Genomic DNA, 23,398 nt, shown 5'->3' on the forward strand with positions numbered 1-23,398 from the left:
ACAGGTATTTGTGTTCAACATGTAAGAAGTAGAAAGTACAGGTATTAGTGTTCAAAATGTAAGAAGTCAAAGTAAAAAGTCGTCAGAAAAATAAGTAGTGGAGTAAAGTACTGATACCAGAAACATGTACTTAAGTACAGTAACGAAGTATTTGTACTCCACTACTTCCCACCTCTGTTAATTACAACCACACATTATTCCATTAAGGCGAGACACTACAGGATGTTTTTTATCATGCATTGGTCCATTTTAAGAGTTTAGGCAACTTTGCTTTCATGATGGCGTCATTTGCAATGTCACAAAACCAAACTCCATTCAAACCATATCTCCCTGTAGTGTCTTACAAATGAATGGAATTAAAAAATAATACATATCTTTTTAGGGCTGTTTTGTCATACTCCTTACTTCAGTAGCGCTTACGTCGACCACATTTCCAATTACATTCCTAACGATATTCTGAAGTATTTCACAAAAGGGTTCGTTAAAACATGTCATTTTTTACAAAACATGGCTGAAATAGATGTATTTATGGCAAACAAGTGTATAGAACTTTGCTTTATCGAATTAGAAGTCCGTTCTGAAACCGTATGCAAATTATCACATCATTAATAACAGCTTTATTTCCCATTTCACCTCCAGCTCTAACCTCACTCTGGTCTTAATACCAACAGTAAACTGACTTCACTGTTCCTCCCTTTAAACATCACACTGCTGACTACACATGTCTGTATTATATCTAATAATCAGCTAAATGTTGACTTGACCAATTTCTCTACAGTATTGTACTTTGTTTAGTTATATCACATCAAGCCAAAGAAGAGTAGAGTCCATTTCAGCAAAATTGAGCAAAATTAAATGAAAATGTTATGAGTATTGATTGTTTCTTAAAACACCAACAGCCTTCACAATTAACTCATTAAGGGCTGTTTTTGTGCTTGTTTCTTGTCAATTTGTTTGTGTTGCATCATTTTTGGATCAATTTATAGAGGGGACTGTTAGGTAAGTGTCTGGATTTTCAAAATAAAAGCCCTGAAAGGCAAGGGGAGCTTAATTCAGCCTTCATGAGTGCTCAAGATTTTCCAAAATAAAAGATCCAATAGCTACAGGTGCTTAAATAAGCTTTAATGAGTGGTCAAGATTTTCAAAATAAAAGCCCCCAAAGGCAACCGGGGCTTCAACAAGCCATTATGAGCGCTTTACGTTTTCAAAATACTGTAAAAGCCCCTAATAGGCAATAGGCATTTCAATAAGCCTTAAATATGCCTTTTAAAGCGCTCAAGATTTTCAAAATAAAAGCTCCAATAGCTACAGGTGCTTAAATAAGCTATATTGAGCGGTCAAGATTTTCAAAATAAAAGCTGCAAAGCAACAGGAGCTTAAATATGCCTTTATAAACGCTGAAGATTTTCAAAATAAAAGCCCCTAAGGCAACAAGAGCTTAAAAAGCTATAATGAGCGGTCAATATTTTCAAAATAAAAGCCCCAAAAGGCAAGGGGAGCTTAATTCCACTTTCATGAGTGCTCAAGATTTTCAAAATAAAAGCTCAAAAAGGCAACAGGAGTAAAATGAGCCTTAAATATGCCTTTATAAGCGCTCAAGATTTTCAAATACAAAGATCCAATGGTAACAGATGGAGGGAGGGGGGTCTATTGTTGTAGATCTACACTCTACTTAGTGCATTTTTCTTGCTCAAACTAAGACATCCAAAATATACCTCAAACTATCCTTTCTCATATAACTCCTTACCCTAAATCTCTCATTTAAACACTCCGTCAAGCTTTCCGATTATTCCAATTACTCAATGACCGGAGGGAGGAGATGTTATATAATAAACATAAATGGTTCATCCTCTGGGGAGCATGATTAGGCTGAATCAATAGCGTACTGCCCTTTAGATTTAAAGACATCGACATTAAGCTGATGGTGGAGTCAGGCGTCACTTTAATGGTGTCGTTAACATCATCAGAGTTTCTGGGGACCATGAAAAAAACAGCCAGTTTCAGTCGGTATGAATTCATATTTCGGACGTAGAATAATTTAGATGATTGCAGCCATAAGAACAGCCAACAAGCCAGTTATGTTTCGCAGCTACTTTAAAAGTGTTGATGTTGTTCGTTGCTCTCAAAGAAAGGACACTTGTATATTTTAAACGCCCATTCAGACCCAAATACTTGCATGGTTGTTAACTGTTATTCAATATCCTGTACAGTAAAACGTTTCTCGTTCAACTGCCAATCAGAATATGTTGATGTACCATGCGGAGGATTAATCAAAGTAAAAAAAAACATGTCTTTTTAAGGAGATCCTGTATATTTAAATACATTTTCCTTTTGAAATAATGCAACATGAGAATATATATGGACCCAACAGCTGAGTTAAAAGAAAGTGAAAGAAATAAAGACCAATGCATTTTAACTGTAGTGATTTTGATATACATGCACATTGAATTTCTCCACTTAAATCTTTCTTTAAAGTTCATTTCAGAAAACCAGTTTGTTCACTATGGAAGTCTACTGTTTGAGAATGCTTTGTATTGTGCCGTTGCTGTCCGTGACAATTATGAATGTTGTAAATATGTCAAATATTGTGTATTTTCTGTGTATGATTTTGTGTATACAAGTGTAAATACATCTATCTCTCTTGTACAATCGGTCCTATTTGTCTATGTGTAATGGTGATATATTGCATAAATCCACATGTCACATCTGTGATGTTTGATATTTCATTTTTATGTGTGGCAAGAGTTTTTTTGTAAAGTGAAATAAAAGATTGCAGATGATGCAAAGAGGCTGGATTATTTTGGAAAGGTCCATTGACTTAAATGTATCTTATAAGGGGAAATAATATAAAACAAACGATCATTTGGAGGGCCTACTCCCAAAAAGTGTGTTGGGCATTATATTAAATGTTCTTAGTCGCCAAACAGTGGAACTTGGAACCTTTTCCTCCCAGGAAAGTCCCTGCTCTCTAGCAGGGACTGAAAAAGGGGGGAAAAGGTTCTAGTTCCAGATCTTTTTGGTGTTAACGCAAAATCCCAGGAACTATCCAAACTATTCCTGGGAAAAGTACTCCGGTGTGAACGCGCCTATTGACTTAAATGTATCTTATAAGGGGAAATAATATAAAACAAACGATCATTTGGAGGGCCTACCAAGCATCATATTTGGAGGTCTGCCTGTAGGTCAGAAAACAACAGAGTATCCCGGACGAACCCCCAAAAAGTGTGTTGGGCATTAAATCAAATGTTCTTAGTGGCCAAACGTTGATACTACAACTTCCATGTCAGTCATATTATACCATTGGGCCCATAAAAACGTTTTCTCATTGACTAACATTAGGAAATAGGCATCTTTTAATTAGCATATCATTTTTTGGAGCTAAATCAGGTTCACAGTACAGTTGAAAAGCCCTCATCTAAAATCATTAGTTTCTTAAAGTTGTAAAATGCACATTATTTATATCTTGCAAATCAATCAGTGTAGAATGTGCTTTTTTGGGGAGGGGGTCTTAAAGAGACAGTGAAGCATTTCAGAAAAAGGGTGAATCGGGTAAGCATGAGATAAATACATTATTGAACATTAGCATGTAAACATGTTCTGTTAGAAATCCTTAATACAAGCTTGAACCTGAAAAGGAGCATTGTATGTGACCTTTCATTTTATACGCAAACTTTTGTTTTACTATATCGTTTTTTATTTAAAAGTATTATTCTTCTGAGCCCAAGAACAGCTTTAAAAAGACCTCGTGATAAGATTCCCCGAACTTCAACTTTATTTACTATGTATACAATATATATTTTTATTACAAAAACATGTATTATTTAAACATTTCAAAGATAGCAAGACAACAAATGCGGCTGTACATTTTGATGATTTTATGATAAGATTTACAACTTAATAATACTGTCAGTCACAAACTTCTTTTATGACTGACAGTATTATCATGGTGTTTAAACTTCATTCTGAAACTGTCAATGAGATCTGTGAATCATTTGAAAAACATAAACCTTTTCAACTTAATATGACAACCTCTAAAAAAGAGACAGCTGTGTAACAAATAACAATTTGTTTTGTAGACAACACTGAAAAATAAATTAGGCAATGTCACAATACAGCAGCGTCTCTCGTTTAAAAAAATAACAAAACCTTCATCAGAAAAACAACGGCGTGAAATAAGTTTGACAAGTGAAGAAAGACACAATGAAAAGTATACCTAAAAATTGTCATTTAGAAACATTACATTCAGAGTTGCAATAAAAAAGTTCAAGTATTTCCCCTCAAGCCTAAATGGTTCTTGATATAATAGAAAAGATTATTAGCAAATGGAGCAGCAAAAATGAGTTTGAAGGGACAGTTTGGCCAAAACAATAATATAGTATTCACCTCTCTAGGCTCGTTATAGCCCCAGGTTTGTATGTTTTTTGGTTTAATCAAATGGTGTTTAGGAGAGTGGAGCCCCTGGGAAATGAAATGATGTCAGTGCAAACTGCAATTTTTATATAATTTGAATAAAAGGCAGCAAAAAAAGGTAATCAAATTGGACCAATTGCTCAATTGGACAACAGATTCCTTTACTAAGCAGCAGTTTAGCAAAAATAGATATTTTTCGATTTCCATGATTCCTCGATTGGATACAAGACACTAACTATTGCACAATAGGTTTTTCAGAAAATGTATATCCTTGTTTGTTGATGTTTTCATTATCTGGGAGTCTCCTAAACAATAAAAGACATCTGGGTCCATTAAGAGCCTAAGGAGGTGATTACTACATTTCACTTTTATGTGAACGATTCCTTTAAACTTACAATTCTTCAACAGGGAAGTTGGAGGAGAGTTTGGGGACAAAATCAGAAAGTGTCTCGTTAACTGTGAGGAAAAAAACAAGTAGCATGTTGTGAAGAAACTCTGGAACCAAAACATGTGTTGATCGTTGGCTTTGGATAACAACGTGACAACAAATTAAAGAACAATATCGCAGTCCTTGTTGCTGCAGTTCTCGTTAATAACACAAATTAACAAAAACTGCAGTGGAATGTCTGAAATCTCTGCTAAAATAAAATAATTTAAGAAACAAAGAGAAGAAGCCTGAAGGTTTTTAAGTTCCAGTTGCTCACAGTTTGCACCTCAGCCTTTCATTCAATTTGTGAATACACACACTTTTGATTTCATTTCTGCACTAAATACAGAATACTAATGATGAATGTCTGCTTTGTATTATACCGACTGAAGTGCAAACAATAAGTCGCATTTTGTTGGTATTTTGAGCATTTTAAGAACAAACAGAAAGTCAGTTGATCCTGAAACCACATACTTTATCACTGTCGTGGAGGACAACAAAAACAAGACATTTGAGTTGTTATTATTATTTTAGAAAAGCTGCAGATATGTACTACTTTTCCTGAGAGTAGTTGACTTTATGAAGCTGATATTATTACTTTCGAAGGCATATTTGCAATTTGTATGTCAGATAAAAGAAACTGGAGCAACTTCAAAAACCTACCATGGAATCAATGATTTTAATGTGGAAAATGTTCATTTCATGCGTAATAAGCAAAGTGCTTATACTCCCCGCTGCTCAAACTTCTTTGAAGAGAATAAAGTGTCACGTTGATTATAATCTGCTGTCGAAAAATTATGCCTATGAGACATTTGTTGGGAAGTAAAGAGCTGTGTAGTTCAGTGCTAACACGTTTTAGTGTGGAGGTGGTGAGGTATCAGGATGAAACTCTTACATGTGTTCTCCAATAACATGGAGACATTTTAAAAACAGAGTGTATTGAGCTGCTCTTGTTGAAAAATGACCCAAAACCTGCAAAATCAATCATTCATTTGATCCCCTCTCTTGCCTTTAGACTCTTGAATGTAAACCCAGTAGAAAAAAAGAAAGTCTAAACAGTATGTTCTGATAAACTATTACTATTTAAAAAGACTACTTTTTGCAGGCCTGTGTGTGTTTGTGCTCCACCTTCTGATCCTGCTATAGATCCTCTTTCTCGGAGTGGACGTCCGCCTCCTTCTGTAGTTTGTTAAACTGAGTCTGTTTCTCACTTATGATCTTCTTGGACTGGGAGCAGATCATCGACCGCAGACAGATTATTCTCACCAGCCCCGCCTGCCCCCCCCGACACCAGCCAGGTGTGGCAGCACAAGTTGGGGTTGAAACGCACCTGAAGAACATAGGAAGGTAATTAAAAACAGTTTCTGTGCTTAGAATATCTGCAGCAGCTCATGAGAGGTCAATAACACTTTGAAAAAAACGAAAAGGACATATTCTGACATATTTTCAGGTTCATAGTTGTATGTTGTGCCTCTACTGTGACCGGTTTCCATGCTTTAATGTTCAAAAAGGTCTTAATTTGTGTCGCATTAATTCAGTCGTACACACAGTACGTCCAAATCTGTTGGCAAGCTGCTGACATGGTTGTTCAAATGTTTGAATGTGCATAATACCTGTCACACATGTGCAACATTAACTCTCATTCACTTCTACTCTATGCGAGTAAAGGTGTTTTAAAAAAGCGTGCTTCCGCTGTGGAGCTCAAATGCTTTGTTATAAACTGCTTTTGGTATCAACTCGTTGTGTTGGCTGAGTTGCATACACTACCTTTTGAACCAATCCCTTGCAGGATGAGGCTTTTATTTGCACAACTCTACTTCAAAGCAAGGGATATCAGAGGAGAAAAAAAAAAAAAAAAAAAAAAAAAACGTTCAGACCATTGTTTCAGAAACCTAACCCAAAAACAAATAGGTTTTTGCGACAAAATGTGATTAAAGCCATGTTAAGTTTTAGTTTTTGTAATACTTCTTTGTTTATTCATAGATACGTGCATACTAAACAAAACAAACATGTAGATTTATATTTAGAAGTTTTACGATAAAGAAAACCCCTTCATGCCTTAAAATGTCTTAGATGTCTAACTTTTCATGAAACGATATCTTTTTAAAGAGTCTTTCGAGGTTCAATCAATGGCAGGAGAGGAAGTTTAAGTCTCAAGGACAGGGACAGATTTCACTGTGTTTAGTGTTTGTCACATTGAGTTAACGTCTACACGCTGAATAGCAGAGGACCAAGTATTGATCCCTGAGGAACCTCAACAAATCACGTCAGCTCTCCGAGACTTATTTATCTTGATAACTACTTTTTCTTCTCCTTGAGTTATTGTTATTAAAAGCTAACAATACTTGTATTCAAGAGGAATCCACTCTTCCCTGAATGACTCTCAGTGAGTCAATATCACTGCCACCTCCTTCCTTTCTTTACCGACGCTCATCTATCCGCCTCTTTACCACCATAAATCCTCCTGGTGTGACTATTCTTTTATTTTCCTGAGTCAGTCTCTTCCTCTTTCTAATCCATTTATCCCATTTAGACTAAAAAAGCCAGTCACTAACCTAGAGACATTTTATTTTTTTTCCCATGAAGTGCCCGTCCATCATCTCATCCCAGAGGGCAAGGCGACACTCTCCACTCTGCCCCCTCTTAAAATTAAACACATCAAATCCTCAAACGGCTGCTCTCCATCTCCCCCGCCCTCCTTCCACCGAGGGTGACATTTTTCTCATTTTACACATCATTACATTCAGCCCGTCTTTATAGCTGCCCATCAGAGGAGGAAGGGGCTTTTCTTCTGCCCATCACCTCCTTTTCTCTTTCATTCTACCGTTTATCTTCCCTCCTTCTTCACGTCGTGTTGCAGCAGGAGTCTGACAAAACCTGCACTCTGTGTGTGTGTGTGTGTGTGTGTGTGTGTGTGTGTGTGTGTCAGAATCAGATAACTTTATTCGTCCTACAGAGGGGAATTGTTAAATTTTTACAGCAAGTAACGAGCCAAAGATAGCTTGATATTAATTAAGAAGCATGCATCAAAATATTAAAGAAATAGTAGAAATGACACAATGAATGTGTGTGTGTGTGTGTGTGTGTGTGTGTGTGTCAGAACACCTTTATTTGTCCTACAGAGGGGACATTTGCATTGTTACAAGTAAAGAGCCAAAGATAGCTTAACATTGATTAAAAAGCTTTTAATGTGTGTGTGTGTGTGTGTGTGTGTGTGTGTATGTGTGTGTGTATGTGTGTGTGGGTGTGTGTGTGTGTGTGGGTGTGTGTTTTTTTGTCAGAATCAGAGCACCTTTATTTGTCCTACAGAGGGGACATTTGCATTGTTACAAGTAAAGAGCCAAAGATAGCTTAACATTGATTAAAAAGCTTTTTGTGTGTGTGTGTGTATGTGTGTGTGTATATGTGTGTGTGTGTGTGTGTGTGTGTGTGTGTGTGTGTGTGTGTGTATATGTGTGTGTGTGTGTGTGTGTGTGTGTGTGTGTGTGTGTGTGTGTGTGTGTGTGTGTATGTGTGTGTGTGTGTGTGTGTTACCTTGTGTACTGAAGCCAATGGCATCTCATCCAAGGTCAGCTTCATCTTCAACTCCGTGTTTTTCATGTGTTTCCACAAATCTCCCTTATCACTTCCTGCAAAGGTTTCCTAAAGGCAGGGATATAGTTTCTCATCATGATAGTGTAACATGTGCAATGTGTGTGAGTTTAAAATAAATAAATACAGTATAATATTTAGATGAAATGGCACTAAAGGCTAAACCAGTAAATCAAATGTTTCTAAACCTCTGAAACATTTGTTTTGTAGAAATATTTTTTAACCGGAGCTAACTAACCTATTAGCTTTGCACCAATCACATCACCTCTTATTAAACAATGCCTTACGTTTTCAGACGTTTTAATGTTAAAATGTTGCTAACAGCCTCTTTAAAGGATAAATATGTATTAAATTAACGTTTTGAATGAAGTATTGTGGCGGCTCAAAGATATCCCGGCCTACAAATCTTATTCTACAGACCTAAATAAAAGACACTATGTTCAATTTCATTTATATTTTCAATGTTACTGAGAAAAATGATGATGCAAAAATCAATCCTTCATCAAAATAATCACAATTATCTATTTTTCCAAATTGTGCAGCCCAACTTGTTAAAGTACTCTTTAAATGTTGGCTAAAATACAGTCTAAATTAGCAAAATCATGATAAGAAACAGTAAGTCAATAAGGATTAAAAACTATCCAGGCATTGCTTCAAGTGCCTGACAGCTTTCAAAATATGAGGAATCTTTTATTTGGTCTTTTATTAACCTATAGGTTTCTTCCCAATGTAATTTCCTTGATTATAATGACTGATATCTGTTGCCTTTTGAACCTACTCACCGTGTTGATGTCTTTAAGGTGGAGGGAGAATCTCTTCTCAGCATCTTTGTACGTCTGGACGCGAGGAGAAAGACTTTCATCATTTTCAACACTTCCTCCGTTTACATTATTGTTCTCATTCCCTCCTTCAGACGCTTCAACAGCATCTCCATCTTCCTCCACTTCTTCCAGCTGTGGATTTTCTTCTGTCGTCGTATCATGAGGCTCCAGAGATGTGATGTAAAGCGGCTGAAGACACACAGGGAGGGGAACACGTTAACGTAAAGGCAAATAGAGTGGTGAAGGAATGAGTCCCAAAACCTGGAAATTAGTTAGCATTTTACCACTTATGATTCCCTTATCTTGAAGTCGATGGTTTTTAAATGTGCTTTTAGTTAGACGCCTTACATAAGGTATGTGGTTGACACAGGGTGAATAGATTTTTTTGTTCTAGGACATAAAATACGTCAGTAAATACATCACTGGTGAATTTAAAAACAGCAGTTGCTAACAAGTGACTAAATGAGACGACTAGACGTCATCACGCCCAACATTAGCCTCCTTTAGCTTAGCGGTGATGACGTGAAGTCATGTGACCGTGCTGTAGTTCCTTTATAGACCAACATTAGCCACCTTTAGCTTAGCGGTGGTGACGTGAAGTCATGTGACCGTGCTGTAGTTCCTTTATAGCACAACATTAGCCGCCTTTAGCTTAGCGGTGGTGACGTGAAGTCATGTGACCGTGCTGTAGTTCCTTTATAGCCCAACATTAGCCGCCTTTAGCTTAGCGGTGGCCATGTGAAGTCATGTGACCGTGCTGTAGTTCTTTTATAGCCCAACATTAGCTGCCTTTAGCTTAGCGGTGGCCACGTGAAGTCATGTGACCGTGCTGTAGTTCCTTTATCGCCTCACGCCAGCTTTTTACTTCAAAAATGGTATAGCAATGTAAATATGTGGAGATTATCCTGCTGAACAAAACGTGTAAGTATCATAAAAGTGTGTTTGCCACACGAAATCCAACATAAAAATCCCATTTACTTCTTGTCGATGAAGCCCTTGCGATGCTATCTTCCGAGTTGGCTTGTAAAAATATGTCATTCTCACACAACTATATAGCAAATACAATAGTGCAAATTCACAACAAATTGACATTTTGTCAGCAACATAATATCAGAGTAGACCAAAAATAATTCCTATCTGAGGGAAAAAATAATCAAATCCACAAAGAAAAAATACAAAAACTGAATAAAATAATCAAAAAGAATACTTACAAAGCGTCTCTCTAAAGTGCGCTTGACGTATGTCGTCGTGATGCTGAGAGGAGGTAACAGGAAGAGGATCACCTCTCCCACACTGTCTGCTGTCATCACGATGTTCATCCACTCCGTGTAGGATAAGGACTGCAACAGCAAAAAGACAAAGAAGATAAGATGTATTTTATTATTCCCAATTTGGGAAAAAAACAAGGCATTGCACATAATAACCAATTAAAACTCTTCAAATCGTATGTATTCTTACACAGGGTGAAACAAAAGAGATGATACAGACAAAGATTTTACTCAGGGTGAAATAAACAATTCTAAAATATAAACATCTCAAAATAGACTAGAAATAAACCAGCATTAGAAAGTTCAGAAAATATACAGATGACCGGGAAGATAACAAATCTATACACTGTCTGACATGTAAAAAAAAAACACTATTGAAGGGCCAATTTTCTGATAACAAAATATATGCAGGATATTATTTACATAAAGTGTGCAATTTGAACCATTAAGATACAGTCTTTGCTGTTTCACTCTTGAATTACAGTCTTGTTTTGTTGATAAATGATGCTTTTTTAACAGTTTAATGTAGCATAATATATTATTAAGGGTATAATATCTTGTGAAAACATTGGTTTCTAAAATTAGGGCATTTCAAAAAGTAGTGAGAGTAATTAAAAACCAAGTATGCTTCACTCTAACGGCCTGTCCACACGGCGGCGTGCGTTGTCGCTTGCCGGCGGGGGGGGGCTGAAACTCGACCAACAACCAATCACATGAATCTCCCGCCCCGGACACACAAGCACGCGGTTTGATTGGCTAGAGCTTGTACTGGCATATGATTCGATTGGCTGACGCTTCCGCCGAAGCTTCAAAAGTTGAACATTGCTCAACTTTCGCCGCGAGCAAATCTACGCTTCGCTCCCACAATGCAGTTCGGCGAAACGTGACGTCACCCCATTCAAAGTGAATGGGCAGAAGCGTTGAAAGTATCTACTTATGAGATATGAGTGTTAGATATATATTCCTCTTCGTTGTTCTCCATGGCTGATTAAAAACACACTTACCCACAGAGTGCCGGTCCGGGGAATAGCAAAGACAGAGCGCATCTGATGGTCGAAGAAATGCACCCCCTGCGAAAAGTAACTGGATACAAAAAAAAAAAAGCAAAACAATTAAGCATGAAATGAAAGACAGTTTAAATCTAAGTTTGACCCTCTTTCACGGAAGCAAACCGATTTTAAAGTAAATTCAACTTGATGGTCATAGGGAGCTTTAGTCAGACATGCTGCCACTTTTATAATGTGCAAAAGAATAAGATAAGCAAATGTACAGAAGAGAATTTTTTGTATCTGAACGAAGGTGATTTTTTTCTTTGGAGTTTGGAGAATTTCAGATTTCTTTCCTCAGAATTCAAACTTTTTTCTCAGATTTCTGAAAATTTTCCATAGAATTATGATTTTTTTTTCTCAGTATCCCAATTTTTGTGCTTAGAATTCCCCCAAACATTCTTAGAAATCCACATTTTTTCTCAGAATTCTGACTAAAATCAGTCCGAGAGATTTTGTTTAATTAAGAGGTTCAACTCTAACCACCTCAAGCGAATATAAAGTATGTTTCATCAAATTTCGAAGTTTCCATACAGGTTCTCTACTTCAACACTTATTGAAACAGGGCTATAGAATCAGGTTGTCGCATTTACAAACGTCCCGTAATATAACTTATCTCGGGTAGAGAACATTTTGGGAAAATACTGAATGTACTCTTCCAATATCAGAGTACACGTGATAACAAAGGTATCCCAACTGTAGCTGTGTGCATGACAGGATGTATGATTACCTAGAAGAGCATCAGGACTGTTTTAGGCATATGATAGCTATGTGATTAACATGATGATTCAGCCTCTATGGAGATAGACATATGACAAGCATGATCATTTCTGACGTGGAGCTAATCTGAACTAAACATTGAATACTGCTTTCTATTCCTCCATCTTGTGACTGTGTAACTCCCTCTCTTGTATATCAGCATGTGAAGGACACTGTTCAGGAACTAGTTGATGCTCTGTATGTGATGACTACTTCCATTCTGGAGAGGATCACAAACACATGGATCCTGAGATTGAAGCTCAAGCCGGTGACGAGTGAGATTTTTCAAACAGAAACAGAGATGCTTTCTCACCCTGCGTACGCGTTCTCCTGAGACAACAGGAGTCCCGGTGCGTTCAAAGGCCAGCAGACCTCCGTGGTGAGGTGGCGTTTCTGAACAGTGATGGGGTTGTAGAGCCTCCTCAGATCCCACGTCTTCAGATAGCGGTCCTCTCCTGCCGACACTAAAAGGTGTCTGAGGGGAAAGGAGAAAGAGTTTCAAGTCAGTTTTCAATAAAATCATTTTAAAGGTCCCCTATTATACTGTTTTTCATCAATATATTACAGGTCTCAGATATATACAGAACCTGTCTCTGATTGGCTGAAACACCAAACAGATCATTGCAGCATCCCATAATCCCCTCTGTTTCAGCCCCGTTTCCAAAGTGCTGATTATCTGTCTGTTACTTTAGATGAAAATAAGGAGCCCCTCCCCACGCCCCTCTGAGAGATATTTGGTTACAAAGAACACAATGGTGTTCTAGGAGGAGATTCAGGTGATAAGGTGGGGGGGGGGGGGTTACCTTGGTTGGTGATTGGCCAATGGTTACACAAGACAAAACATCGTTATGACATAAAGTGGCCAAAATCTGATCAGCTCATTTTCAGACAGGTTTTTATAGAAATGGATCAGGACAAAAAGAGAGAGAATCTTTGTTCCTGAAACTTTCAGAGTCTCTTTACACAGAGAGGACACATGTTGATGAAGAAGAGACATGAAGAAGAGGGGCCACATGTTGATGTAGAAGAGACATGAAGAAGAGGGGCCACATGTTGATGTAGAAGAGACATGAAGAAGAGGGGACACATGTTGATGTAGAAGAGACATGAAGAAGAGGGGCCACATGTTGATGTAGAAGAGACATGAAGAAGAGGGGCCACATGTTGATGTAGAAGAGACATGAAGAAGAGGGGCCACATGTTGATGTAGAAGAGACATGAAGAAGAGGGGATACATGTTGATGTAGAAGAGACATGAAGAAGAGGGGACACATGTTGATGTAGAGAGGACATGAAGAAGAGGGGACACATGTTGATGTAGAAGAGACATGAAGAAGAGGGGACACATGTTGATGTAGAAGAGACATGAAGAAGAGGGGATACATGTTGATGTAGAAGAGACATGAAGAAGAGGGGACACGTGTTGATGTAGAAGAGACATGGAGAAGAGGGGACACATGGTGATGTAGAAGAGACATGAAGAAGAGGGGACACGTGTTGATGTAGAAGAGACATGGAGAAGAGGGGACACATGGTGATGTAGAAGAGACATGAAGAAGAGGGGACACGTGTTGATGTAGAAGAGACATGAAGAAGAGGGGACACATGTTGATGTAGAAGAGACATGGAGAAGAGGGGACACATGGTGATGTAGAAGAGACATGAAGAAGAGGGGACACATGCTGATGTAGAAGAGACATGAAGAAGAGGGGACACATGGTGATGTAGAAGAGACATGAAGAAGAGGGGACACGTGTTGATGTAGAAGAGACATGAAGAAGAGGGGACACGTGTTGATGTAGAAGAGACATGAAGAAGAGGGGACACATGTTGATGTAGAAGAGACATGAAGAAGAGGGGACACATGTTGATGTAGAAGAGGGACACATGTTGATGTAGAAGAGACATGAAGACGAGGGGACACATGTTGATGTAGAAGAGACATGAAGAAGAGGGGACACATGTTGATGTAGAAGAGACATGAAGAAGAGGGGACACATGTTGATGTAGAAGAGACATGAAGAAGAGGGGATACCATGTTGATGTAGAAGAGACATGAAGAAGAGGGGACACGTGTTGATGTAGAAGAGACATGAGAAGAGGGGACACATGGTTGATGTAGAAGAGACATGGAGAAGAGGGGACACGTGTTGATGTAGAAGAGACATGGAGAAGAGGGGACACATGGTGATGTAGAAGAGACATGAAGAAGAGGGGACACGTGTTGATGTAGAAGAGACATGAAGAAGAGGGGACACATGTTGATGTAGAAGAGACATGGAGAAGAGGGACACATGGTGATGTAGAAGAGACATGAAGAAGAGGGGACACATGCTGATGTAGAAGAGACATGAAGAAGAGGGGACACATGCTGATGTAGAAGAGACATGAAGAAGAGGGGACACTGGTGATGTAGAAGAGAATGAAGAAGAGGGGACACGTGTTGATGTAGAAGAGACATGAAGAAGAGGGGACACGTGTTGATGTAGAAGAGACATGAAGAAGAGGGGGACACATGTTGATGTAGAAGAGACATGAGAAGAGGGGACACATGTTGATGTAGAAGAGGGGACACATGTTGATGTAGAAGAGACATGAAGAAGAGGGGACACATGTTGATGTAGAAGAGACATGAAGAAGAGGGGACACATGTTGATGTAGAAGAGACATGAAGAAGAGGGGACACATGTGATGTAGAAGAGACATGAAGAAGAGGGGACACATGTTGATGTAGAAGAGACATGAAGAAGAGGGGACACATGTTGATGTAGAAGAGACATGAAGAAGAGGGGACACATGTTGATGTAGAAGAGACATGAAGAAGAGGGGACACATGTTGATGTAGAAGAGACATGAAGAAGAGGGGACACATGTTGATGTAGAAGAGACATGGAGAAGAGGGGACACATGTTGATGTAGAAGAGACATGAAGAAGAGGGGACACATGGTGATGTAGAAGAGACATGGAGAAGAGGGGACACATGTTGATGTAGAAGAGACATGAAGAAGAGGGGACACATGTTGATGTAGAAGAGACATGGAGAAGAGGGGACACATGTTGATGTAGAAGAGACATGAAGAAGAGGGGACACATGTTGATGTAGAAGAGACATGAAAAAGTGGATTTTGCATAATAGGTGACCTTTAAAGACATGTTTTTAGGGAAGCAATACATAATTTTCCATCAGAAAGAAATATAGAAATGGATTGGTAAAGTTATAGTCCAACCTAAACAGGATTTTTTTAATGGTGAATACCAATATCTATATCTCTCATGTGTTTTTTTTCTGTGCTTATGTGCTCTTATAGGTTTAATGCCATCAACTGCAGATGAAAATCTATTTAGCTTTTATGGCAAAATGTGTCACTTTTGCTTTATGGAATCAAGCGCTAATGTTACTTAATGTGCACTGTCCTTTCTTATATAAATACATTTCAAAATACAAATACATGAAAGGCACATTTTATAATTCAAAGGATATTTCAAAGCTAAAAAATAGACATTGTAAGATTGTCTCAAGATCTATGTTATATTTGAATCCCTTTCTTCTGTCTTCTTTTTCGTTATAATGACATAAGCGAATATCTGCTCTAGTGAATATGTGAATTCATTCCAACTCCTGAACAATGACATGAAATGCATCATTCCCCTCGCATTGATCCCACCTGACAGAAGCGTCTGCCATAAAACAAATGCACACGGAGCAATCAATATCAATACAGACAGATTCCTTTGAGAGGAGAAGCAGTGGGGTTTGAATGTGGAGAGAGAAAAGATGACAAAGCGTTCAGGTGGAGAAAAGAGGGACAGAGAGAGGCGGTTTCATCTGGTTCAACATGGCAGTGTAATTAAAAAGCAGTGATGCGTGTCCTCACTCTGGAGGAACATCTTCGTATTCATGTAGAGTTCACCTTCAGGTTAATACCTTCTACATCTACATGCCTTCAGAGAATAGAAACTCACATGAGTAAAGCACAAACAGTGTAAATGATTAATAGTGTTAATCATTTTTACATCATGCTGTTGTTTTTCTTGTATTTCTTTGTTTTTATTAGTTTGTTTATTTCTGATTGATTAGTTTTTTCTGCACGTTTTGTGTGTTTCCTGTTATTTTTTGATGTATTTTTTCTCCACTGGTATAGCGGATATTCTGCTTTTTTCTTATTTTTTTGTGGTGTGTCGTATAACCCTGGGACTTATTGAACCCCCTCAACACATATATTTTTTATATCTGAACAAAAGTCTTTGGGATTTTCTGAATTTGTTGCCTTCAGAATTCTGACTTATCTTTATAGAATTAAAAAAAATTAATTCTCAGATTCCCAACTTGTTTTTGTTTGAATTCTGCATTTTTTTTCTTGGAATTACACTTTTCTTTGTGGAATTCCCCCAAAAAAATTCTTACAGATTTATTTTTTCGAAATCCCGACTTTTTTCTCTTTCTGCCTTTTTCTTATTTTGTTGTGGTGTGTCGCATAATCCTGTGACTTATTGACCGCTCCCGACACATATCTTTATTTTTTCACTATCTGGATATTACCCAGATCTTATGCTCAGAATTTTGAGAAAACGTCAGAATTTTGAGAACAAAGTGCTTCTCTCTTTCTGCTTTTTTCTTATTTTGTTGTGGTGTGTCGTATAACCCTGTGACTTACTGACCGACCCCGACACATATCTTTATTTTTTTATTCACTATCAGGATATTACCCAAGTCTCATGTGTTGGACAATATTTATTAAAAAAATGAATAAAAAGGAAATTAAATTAAAAGAACAAAGAACTGTTTTACAAAATAGCAAAAATATTGTGGATAAAAAAAAACGTTCTGCCTGCAAACGTTAAAATACAAAATTAAATTGAAGAAAACAACACATTTCACCTGTATCTGGAAGATTGAGGACAGAGGAGTTGAAATGACGGCTCATTATACGTTTTTAAAAAAGGGATCATTCCTGCAGAGGGGGCTCTGGCATATGAGATTAAACTCATGTAGGCGAGGGCGAGCATCAGCAGAGTCTGGAAGCTGATCAATACACATTTAAAAGATCTTCTCAGAAGTCGTTTTTCAGCATTTCTACCCGAATTGTAATCTCAGCATTTCTCCAAAAACTGTATTCATGTCAAGGCAGAAGAGACTGTGTGAAAGCATTTAAATCACATGACACCAAAAGCAACATTAATCATGTTATAGGTGGGTTGTCAGCAACTTAAAAGATGATATTGGAGAATAGTACAGACTTCTACTACTTGAGCAGTTTAGAGGAAATAAAACTCCTTAATATCCGAGGAAGATGACAGTCCGGCAAATGTCAGATTTTTTGGATTGAATAAAAAGCCAATTTCTGCACAGTATTTTTCTTAAACACTTTTGCTGACACACATAGGTGATGAAAATCTTTCTCCTCATCTACACATTCATCAGCGGAGTAACGGAGCAGATAAATCCTTTGAGAGGGATGAACCCCCGTCTCCGAAGGTTTAAATTAAATGCTGAGCTATGACCTTACATTACCTATCAGATATTGGCCGGTCAGTGTTCATCTCTACACCTGTACCATTTAGGATGTACTCATATTAGGAAAATTAAGCTGATCTGGATCAAAGCAGAATATTTCCCCGTACTTTGGTTTGATCGTTGGCTAGCAAAACATTTATTTAGGTTTATTAAATAACTGCTTGGAGACACCTAAAGTAATACTTATTTAAATTGTACAAATTGGACATTAATTTGTTATTTTATACATCTTAAAGGGGCCCTATTATGCTAATTTGTCAGGTTCATATTTGTATTTTGTGCCTGAGTTTCACCCTCTGTCTGAAACCAGAGCCCAGTCTGCCCTGATTGGTTAGCTGGCCGGCTCTGTTGTGATTGGTCAACCGCTTAGATGTCCCGCCCCTTAGCCTATCACGTACAATGTGTTGGAGCGCTAGCCAATAGAAGTGCAAGTGTTACATAGTGATGTGTATGACATGCACAAAAACCTAAAGAACACACTACAGCAAAAGGAAAACCCCAAAAAGCATAATACAGTAGGGCCTCCTCAATCCTATTTTTTCTTACGCCAACCTTTAGCTAATGATTACATTTTCTTCCATAAACTACTCTGCAGGCATTCGATTTGGTCTACTTACCAGAAACAAGTGTGCTAGCCAATAGGAGAGGGAGTGTTACACAGTGATGTCACTATGTAAACAAAGGAGTCCAATGGAGGAGAATAAATACCTCAAAAAGACAAGCAAATGTTTTATTTCCTTGGCTGTGTTTTCTGAAGGTCTAAAGCCAGATAAATAATGCTTGCAGTCTGAAAGTCTAAGCTTCAGATTTTATTGAGCATCTAAATTCAAATATTCAGAAAGGCTGAAGGCCAGTTGATGTTGACTAGAGAGGGATGATCTGAGCGGTGTTAGCCTCGAGAGGACATGGCAGACCGCCCGGCCTTGTACCCTACTTTTTGAATTAGTGCCGTAATAGAAAGGAACAAGAGCTTTTCTGTCAAACTTCAGCTCAGTTCTCTACTTTCAAGATTTACCGAACCAGCACTGCTTTAAACAACACACCTTATAATTGGCTGTAAATAAAACTGCCAAACTAATGGGTAAAGAAACTGAAAAGATACTATTACTGGTTTACTGGTTACTGGTTTATTACTGGTTATTTACTGAATAATTACTGGTTATTCAAATGAACTTGATTTGTCCTGCATGTGCAAACTGTTTTTTCTGTGATGTCATGTTAAATGTTTGTTGTTTGTTTTTCATGTATTGTGTCCCGATGTGTCCATGTTGATGTTACACATGGAGCTGCTGTGATGCAAGTCACATTTCAGACTTGATCTGAGCATTAAAGTATTATCGTATCGTATCGTATCCACCAATAACACTTGGAGGTGTTTGTGAATTCAAATCCGTTTGAAGCTGTTGCAATGTGAGGCATTTTTGCTGAAAAACGATGTTCTTGATCCACTTTTTCCCTCATCGCTGATTTACATGTACTCCCTACGTACGTTACACACATGCACATCAGATTCATGTGATATTACGAGAGTGCAGCATCAGCTTACAGGTGATTTTCGATGTGAAAGTGATTACCTGGAGGCGGGGCAGAAGGCCAGCGACCGGACGGCGTGGTCGTGAGCCAGGAAGCATCGATACGGCAACAAGCTGAGCGACTTATCCGGCTGTCGAACTCGCAACAGCGCCGACTTTGTGTTCAGATCCCACAGACCCACCGTCCCTGGAGAAACAGAGGAAACATGTGACACAAAACTACACAAAAATGTGAAAATACTAGCTCAAATTACCTCATTTTGTGTCTACATCAAATGATTATTCTTTCTCATTCAACGCATGTCACATTTCCCATGTCCTAACTCTTCTAAATTATTATTCTGCCAAATTAAATATCTAAAATCCAAATAAATTACAGTTTGTAATGATTAAACACTGTAGAAATTGATCACTTAGACGGTGAAATACATAAAACTAATAATTTAAAGTGGACCTATCATGCTATATTATAATAATATAGTGTAGGATCATACCTATATAAGGCATATTTATACTTTTTTTTTTTCAAAATACCAAACATCATGCATTTTAGCCATGCCTCATTTCGCTCAATTTGACATTTTTTAGCTCTGGATTTGCAAGGGCAGATTCAGTGAGAACAGCACCATCTACAGGCCTGGCATATGTACTACAGCGTCTCCAGCGCTTTCGAACGGCAATGGCCGTGTCTGTCTCCTCCTGATTGGTGGAGTTGGCCCAATAGCCGTAGCGCCACCGTCCTGACGTCAGGACAGTGTTCAAATCTGGATCAGTTTTTATCAGATCCGTTGCAGCCCCTTTTTTAGAGATTTGGGTATGGAGGAAAATAGAGAGGGTTGTGTTTTCTGACACTTGGTGAGTTCCCTGACACACCGGGGACACATATTCATGTAGAAAAGACGTACAAAAGTGCATTTTGCATGATAGGTCCCCTTTAAAGAAACTACTCCATTGATTAACTAATAATTAGCAATTTGTGGGTTTTTTTTCCTGATTTTTCGATTGTTATGAAGTTATTTTATGTATCTAAGTGTTACATTTGTTATGTATGCCTTGTAATCAAATAATTCCTTAAAATGCAAGAAGAAAAATCTATTTTAACCTGCAAAATACATCAAAACGTATTTAAAGGAAAGACTTCATTGATTATCAAGTAGTGAGTGATATTCGTAGGAGAAAATATCACTTCCCCATCAGTGACAGGAATAATAAAGAGGCGTCCGGATGAACCTGAGGGGAAGTGTTTGTTCCTACAGACACTGAAGCGATTGATCAAAAGCATCTCCAGAAATCAATTCATACCATCGTAAAATCCAATAGCAATTATATTGTGTGGTTTTTGGGGCAGCCAATCCATACACAGGACTTGTCCGCTCCGTTCATGGCGAGGCGCTTTGAAGGAGCCAAGCTTCAGCGTTAAAACTCCTTCTGCCTGCGGAAAACACCAGAACAAAATGTGAGAGAGAAACACTGAACACTGCAGGAGAGCTAAGCTAAACAGAAAGAGGAGAAGAGACACAGGCATTTTATACAGGAACCTACCTTATATACCGGCAGCTGCTCACTGTCTTTCCCTGCAGAGAAGAACATAAATCACATTTAGTGAGTGTTTATTGGGGTTAAAACTAGGATGCATTGAGCGTAGTAATGATTTAGAGAAGCATTTCTTTATACAACTTTTGTTTTATCACCGTTAATGCAAAAAGTGAAAAGATCATTTTGGCATCTCAAAATGCTCGCAGTGAGTATTACAGCTTCTGTTAGCATCAGTTTAAACTGTACTCTGTCATCCTGAGATGTGCTTTGGGTCGGGCTGGGCCACACTTGGATACTGAGGGAAAGGGTGTCCGTAATAGGCATATTTTCATTTAAATAAAACAGCAAACATTTTCAGACAGTCTATAGTAGGCGGCATTCGTAATGTGGCACTCAGTTGTTGTTCTCATGTCTTTCAAAAATGTAGGAATTAGCTTGTGAATTTTGGTATGGCCGTGGTCAGTTACCTTGAACATGGAATCAGTTCGTGCCAATTTGATGAAACTCCCCCAAGGCATTCCTGAGATAATTTGTTCACTAGAATGGAACTAATGTACAACCAGCAAGCCTAATGTCTGCATAAAAAATAACATATAATAATATATAATATATGTTTCTGTAGTATGAGCCTATATACCAGCTACTGCTACTTTTTAGATAGATAGATAGATAGATAGATAGATAGATAGATAGATAGATAGATAGATAGATAGATAGATAGATAGATAGATAGATAGGTAAGTACTTTACTGATTCCAAAAAAACATGATGAGACGCAGATTAAAGTGACGCAGCAGCTGATAAACCCCCCCCCCCCCCTCATGTTGTTGTGAAATGACTGCACGTTAACTTAAGCACCACTTTAGAAGTCAATCTGCTGCCGGCCCTGACAATCACCGCTGTTTACTGGATATAAAATCCAATAACAAAAAGAGGTGTCCGACGGTTCCCCATCATTAGCTTCCTCTCCTCCTCCAGTTTAGATTACAGAGTTCAGATCAATACAACCCCCCCCCCCCCCCAACTCACTTCTCCACACATTCCTTCAGCTCACGTCAGAAAAACACTCACACTTTTATGAGACTCCTGTCCTGAATCAAGTCCTAATCTTTGTATATCTTTCCCAGACCAACATGTAGACCCCGTCAGTGGGAACATGTCAACACAGAGTTCATAAGGGTAAGGGAACTGAGATTTAGGACTTTTTAAGACTTTCTCAAAGCCAATTACTATGAAATGTAGGACCAAACTTCACAAAAAACATTTTAGATAATCAATTAGAGGTAAAATAGTACCAAAAGTAAAAGTACTACATATACAGAATGTACCATTTGAGAGTAACATATATATGATATGGATTATAATTTGCTATAGATCACTTCAGTTGGTAAATGTGGAGCTAATTCTAACTACTGTATAACTATATGTGCACATTTGTACAAGTGTCCTATGTTTATAAACACATTTTTATTGTATTTTATCTTTTATTGGAGATTTTACTTGTTTATAGAAATGTATTTTATTTTATAATTGTTGCTACTTCTTTGGCACTTTGGATTGCCTTGCTGTTGAAACGTGTTGGATTAATAAACGTTGCTTGCCTTGTTTTAATAGTATACAAATTGTAAGGAAACATGTCGAAATCACTGCAGCAGCAGAACTGAGCCCTATATTTTTTTGCACAGTTTGAAATAAGTGATGATTGTAATTAGCCTGCATCATACACAGGATTTGATGTTAAAGTGGCAATAAATAACATTAAAGGTGGGGTAGGTAAGTTTGAGAAACCGGCTCGAGATACACTTTTTGTTATATTCCATGGAATGCTCTTAACATCCAGATAGCAATGAATATCTGAAGTGCTTTGACCAAAAAAGTAATTATTTTACATTAACGCTGCTAATCACCCTCATATAAAGCTTGTCCGATGCTTAAAGGGGACCTATCATGCAAAGTGCACTTTTGTACGTCTTTTCTACATGAATATGTGTCCCCGGTGTTCCAGGGAACTCACCAAGTGTCAGAAAACACAACCCTCTCTATTTTCCTCCATACCCAAATCTCTAAAAAAGGGGCTGCAACGGATCTGATAAAAACTGATCCAGATTTGAACACTGTCCTCACGTCAGGACGTGTGGCCGCTACGGCTATGGGCCAACTCCACCAATCAGGAGGAGACAACCACGGCCATTGCCGTTCGAAAGCGCTGGAGACGCTGTAGTACATATGCCAGGCCAGTAGATGGTGCTGTTCTGCCCTTATCTGCCCTTACAAAAACAGAGCTAAAAAATGTCAAATTGAGCAAAATGAGGCATGGCTCAAATGCATGATCTGTTTGGTATTTTGAAAAAAAAAAAGTATAAATATGCCTTATATAGGTATGGTCCTACACTATATTATTCAAATATAGCATGATAGGTCCACTTTAACTTTACACATAAATCCTGAGCATGATCTTAGTGTAAAAAGCCTCAAACTGCAGACTGATGGAG

At 38.1% G+C, this 23,398-nt stretch overlaps 1 protein-coding gene across 1 annotated transcript in view; it reads right to left on the reverse strand.

Moving 5' to 3' along the window:
* Positions 1-3,749: 3,749 nt before the first annotated feature.
* Positions 3,750-23,398, reverse strand: part of gtf3c2 (general transcription factor IIIC, polypeptide 2, beta) — a 45,062-nt gene continuing 25,413 nt past the window's right edge. Inside the window, 10 exon segments of the mRNA XM_034138413.1 lie at positions 3,750-6,121; positions 6,123-6,167; positions 8,372-8,479; positions 9,211-9,438; positions 10,461-10,589; positions 11,522-11,600; positions 12,636-12,797; positions 19,413-19,557; positions 20,673-20,802; positions 20,913-20,944. Of these exon segments, the coding sequence (XP_033994304.1) occupies positions 5,978-6,121; positions 6,123-6,167; positions 8,372-8,479; positions 9,211-9,438; positions 10,461-10,589; positions 11,522-11,600; positions 12,636-12,797; positions 19,413-19,557; positions 20,673-20,802; positions 20,913-20,944 (1,202 nt within the window). The 3' untranslated portion in view covers positions 3,750-5,977.

Source organism: Trematomus bernacchii, unplaced genomic scaffold (assembly GCF_902827165.1).
Source record: "Trematomus bernacchii unplaced genomic scaffold, fTreBer1.1, whole genome shotgun sequence".
NCBI lineage: Eukaryota > Metazoa > Chordata > Actinopteri > Perciformes > Nototheniidae > Trematomus > Trematomus bernacchii.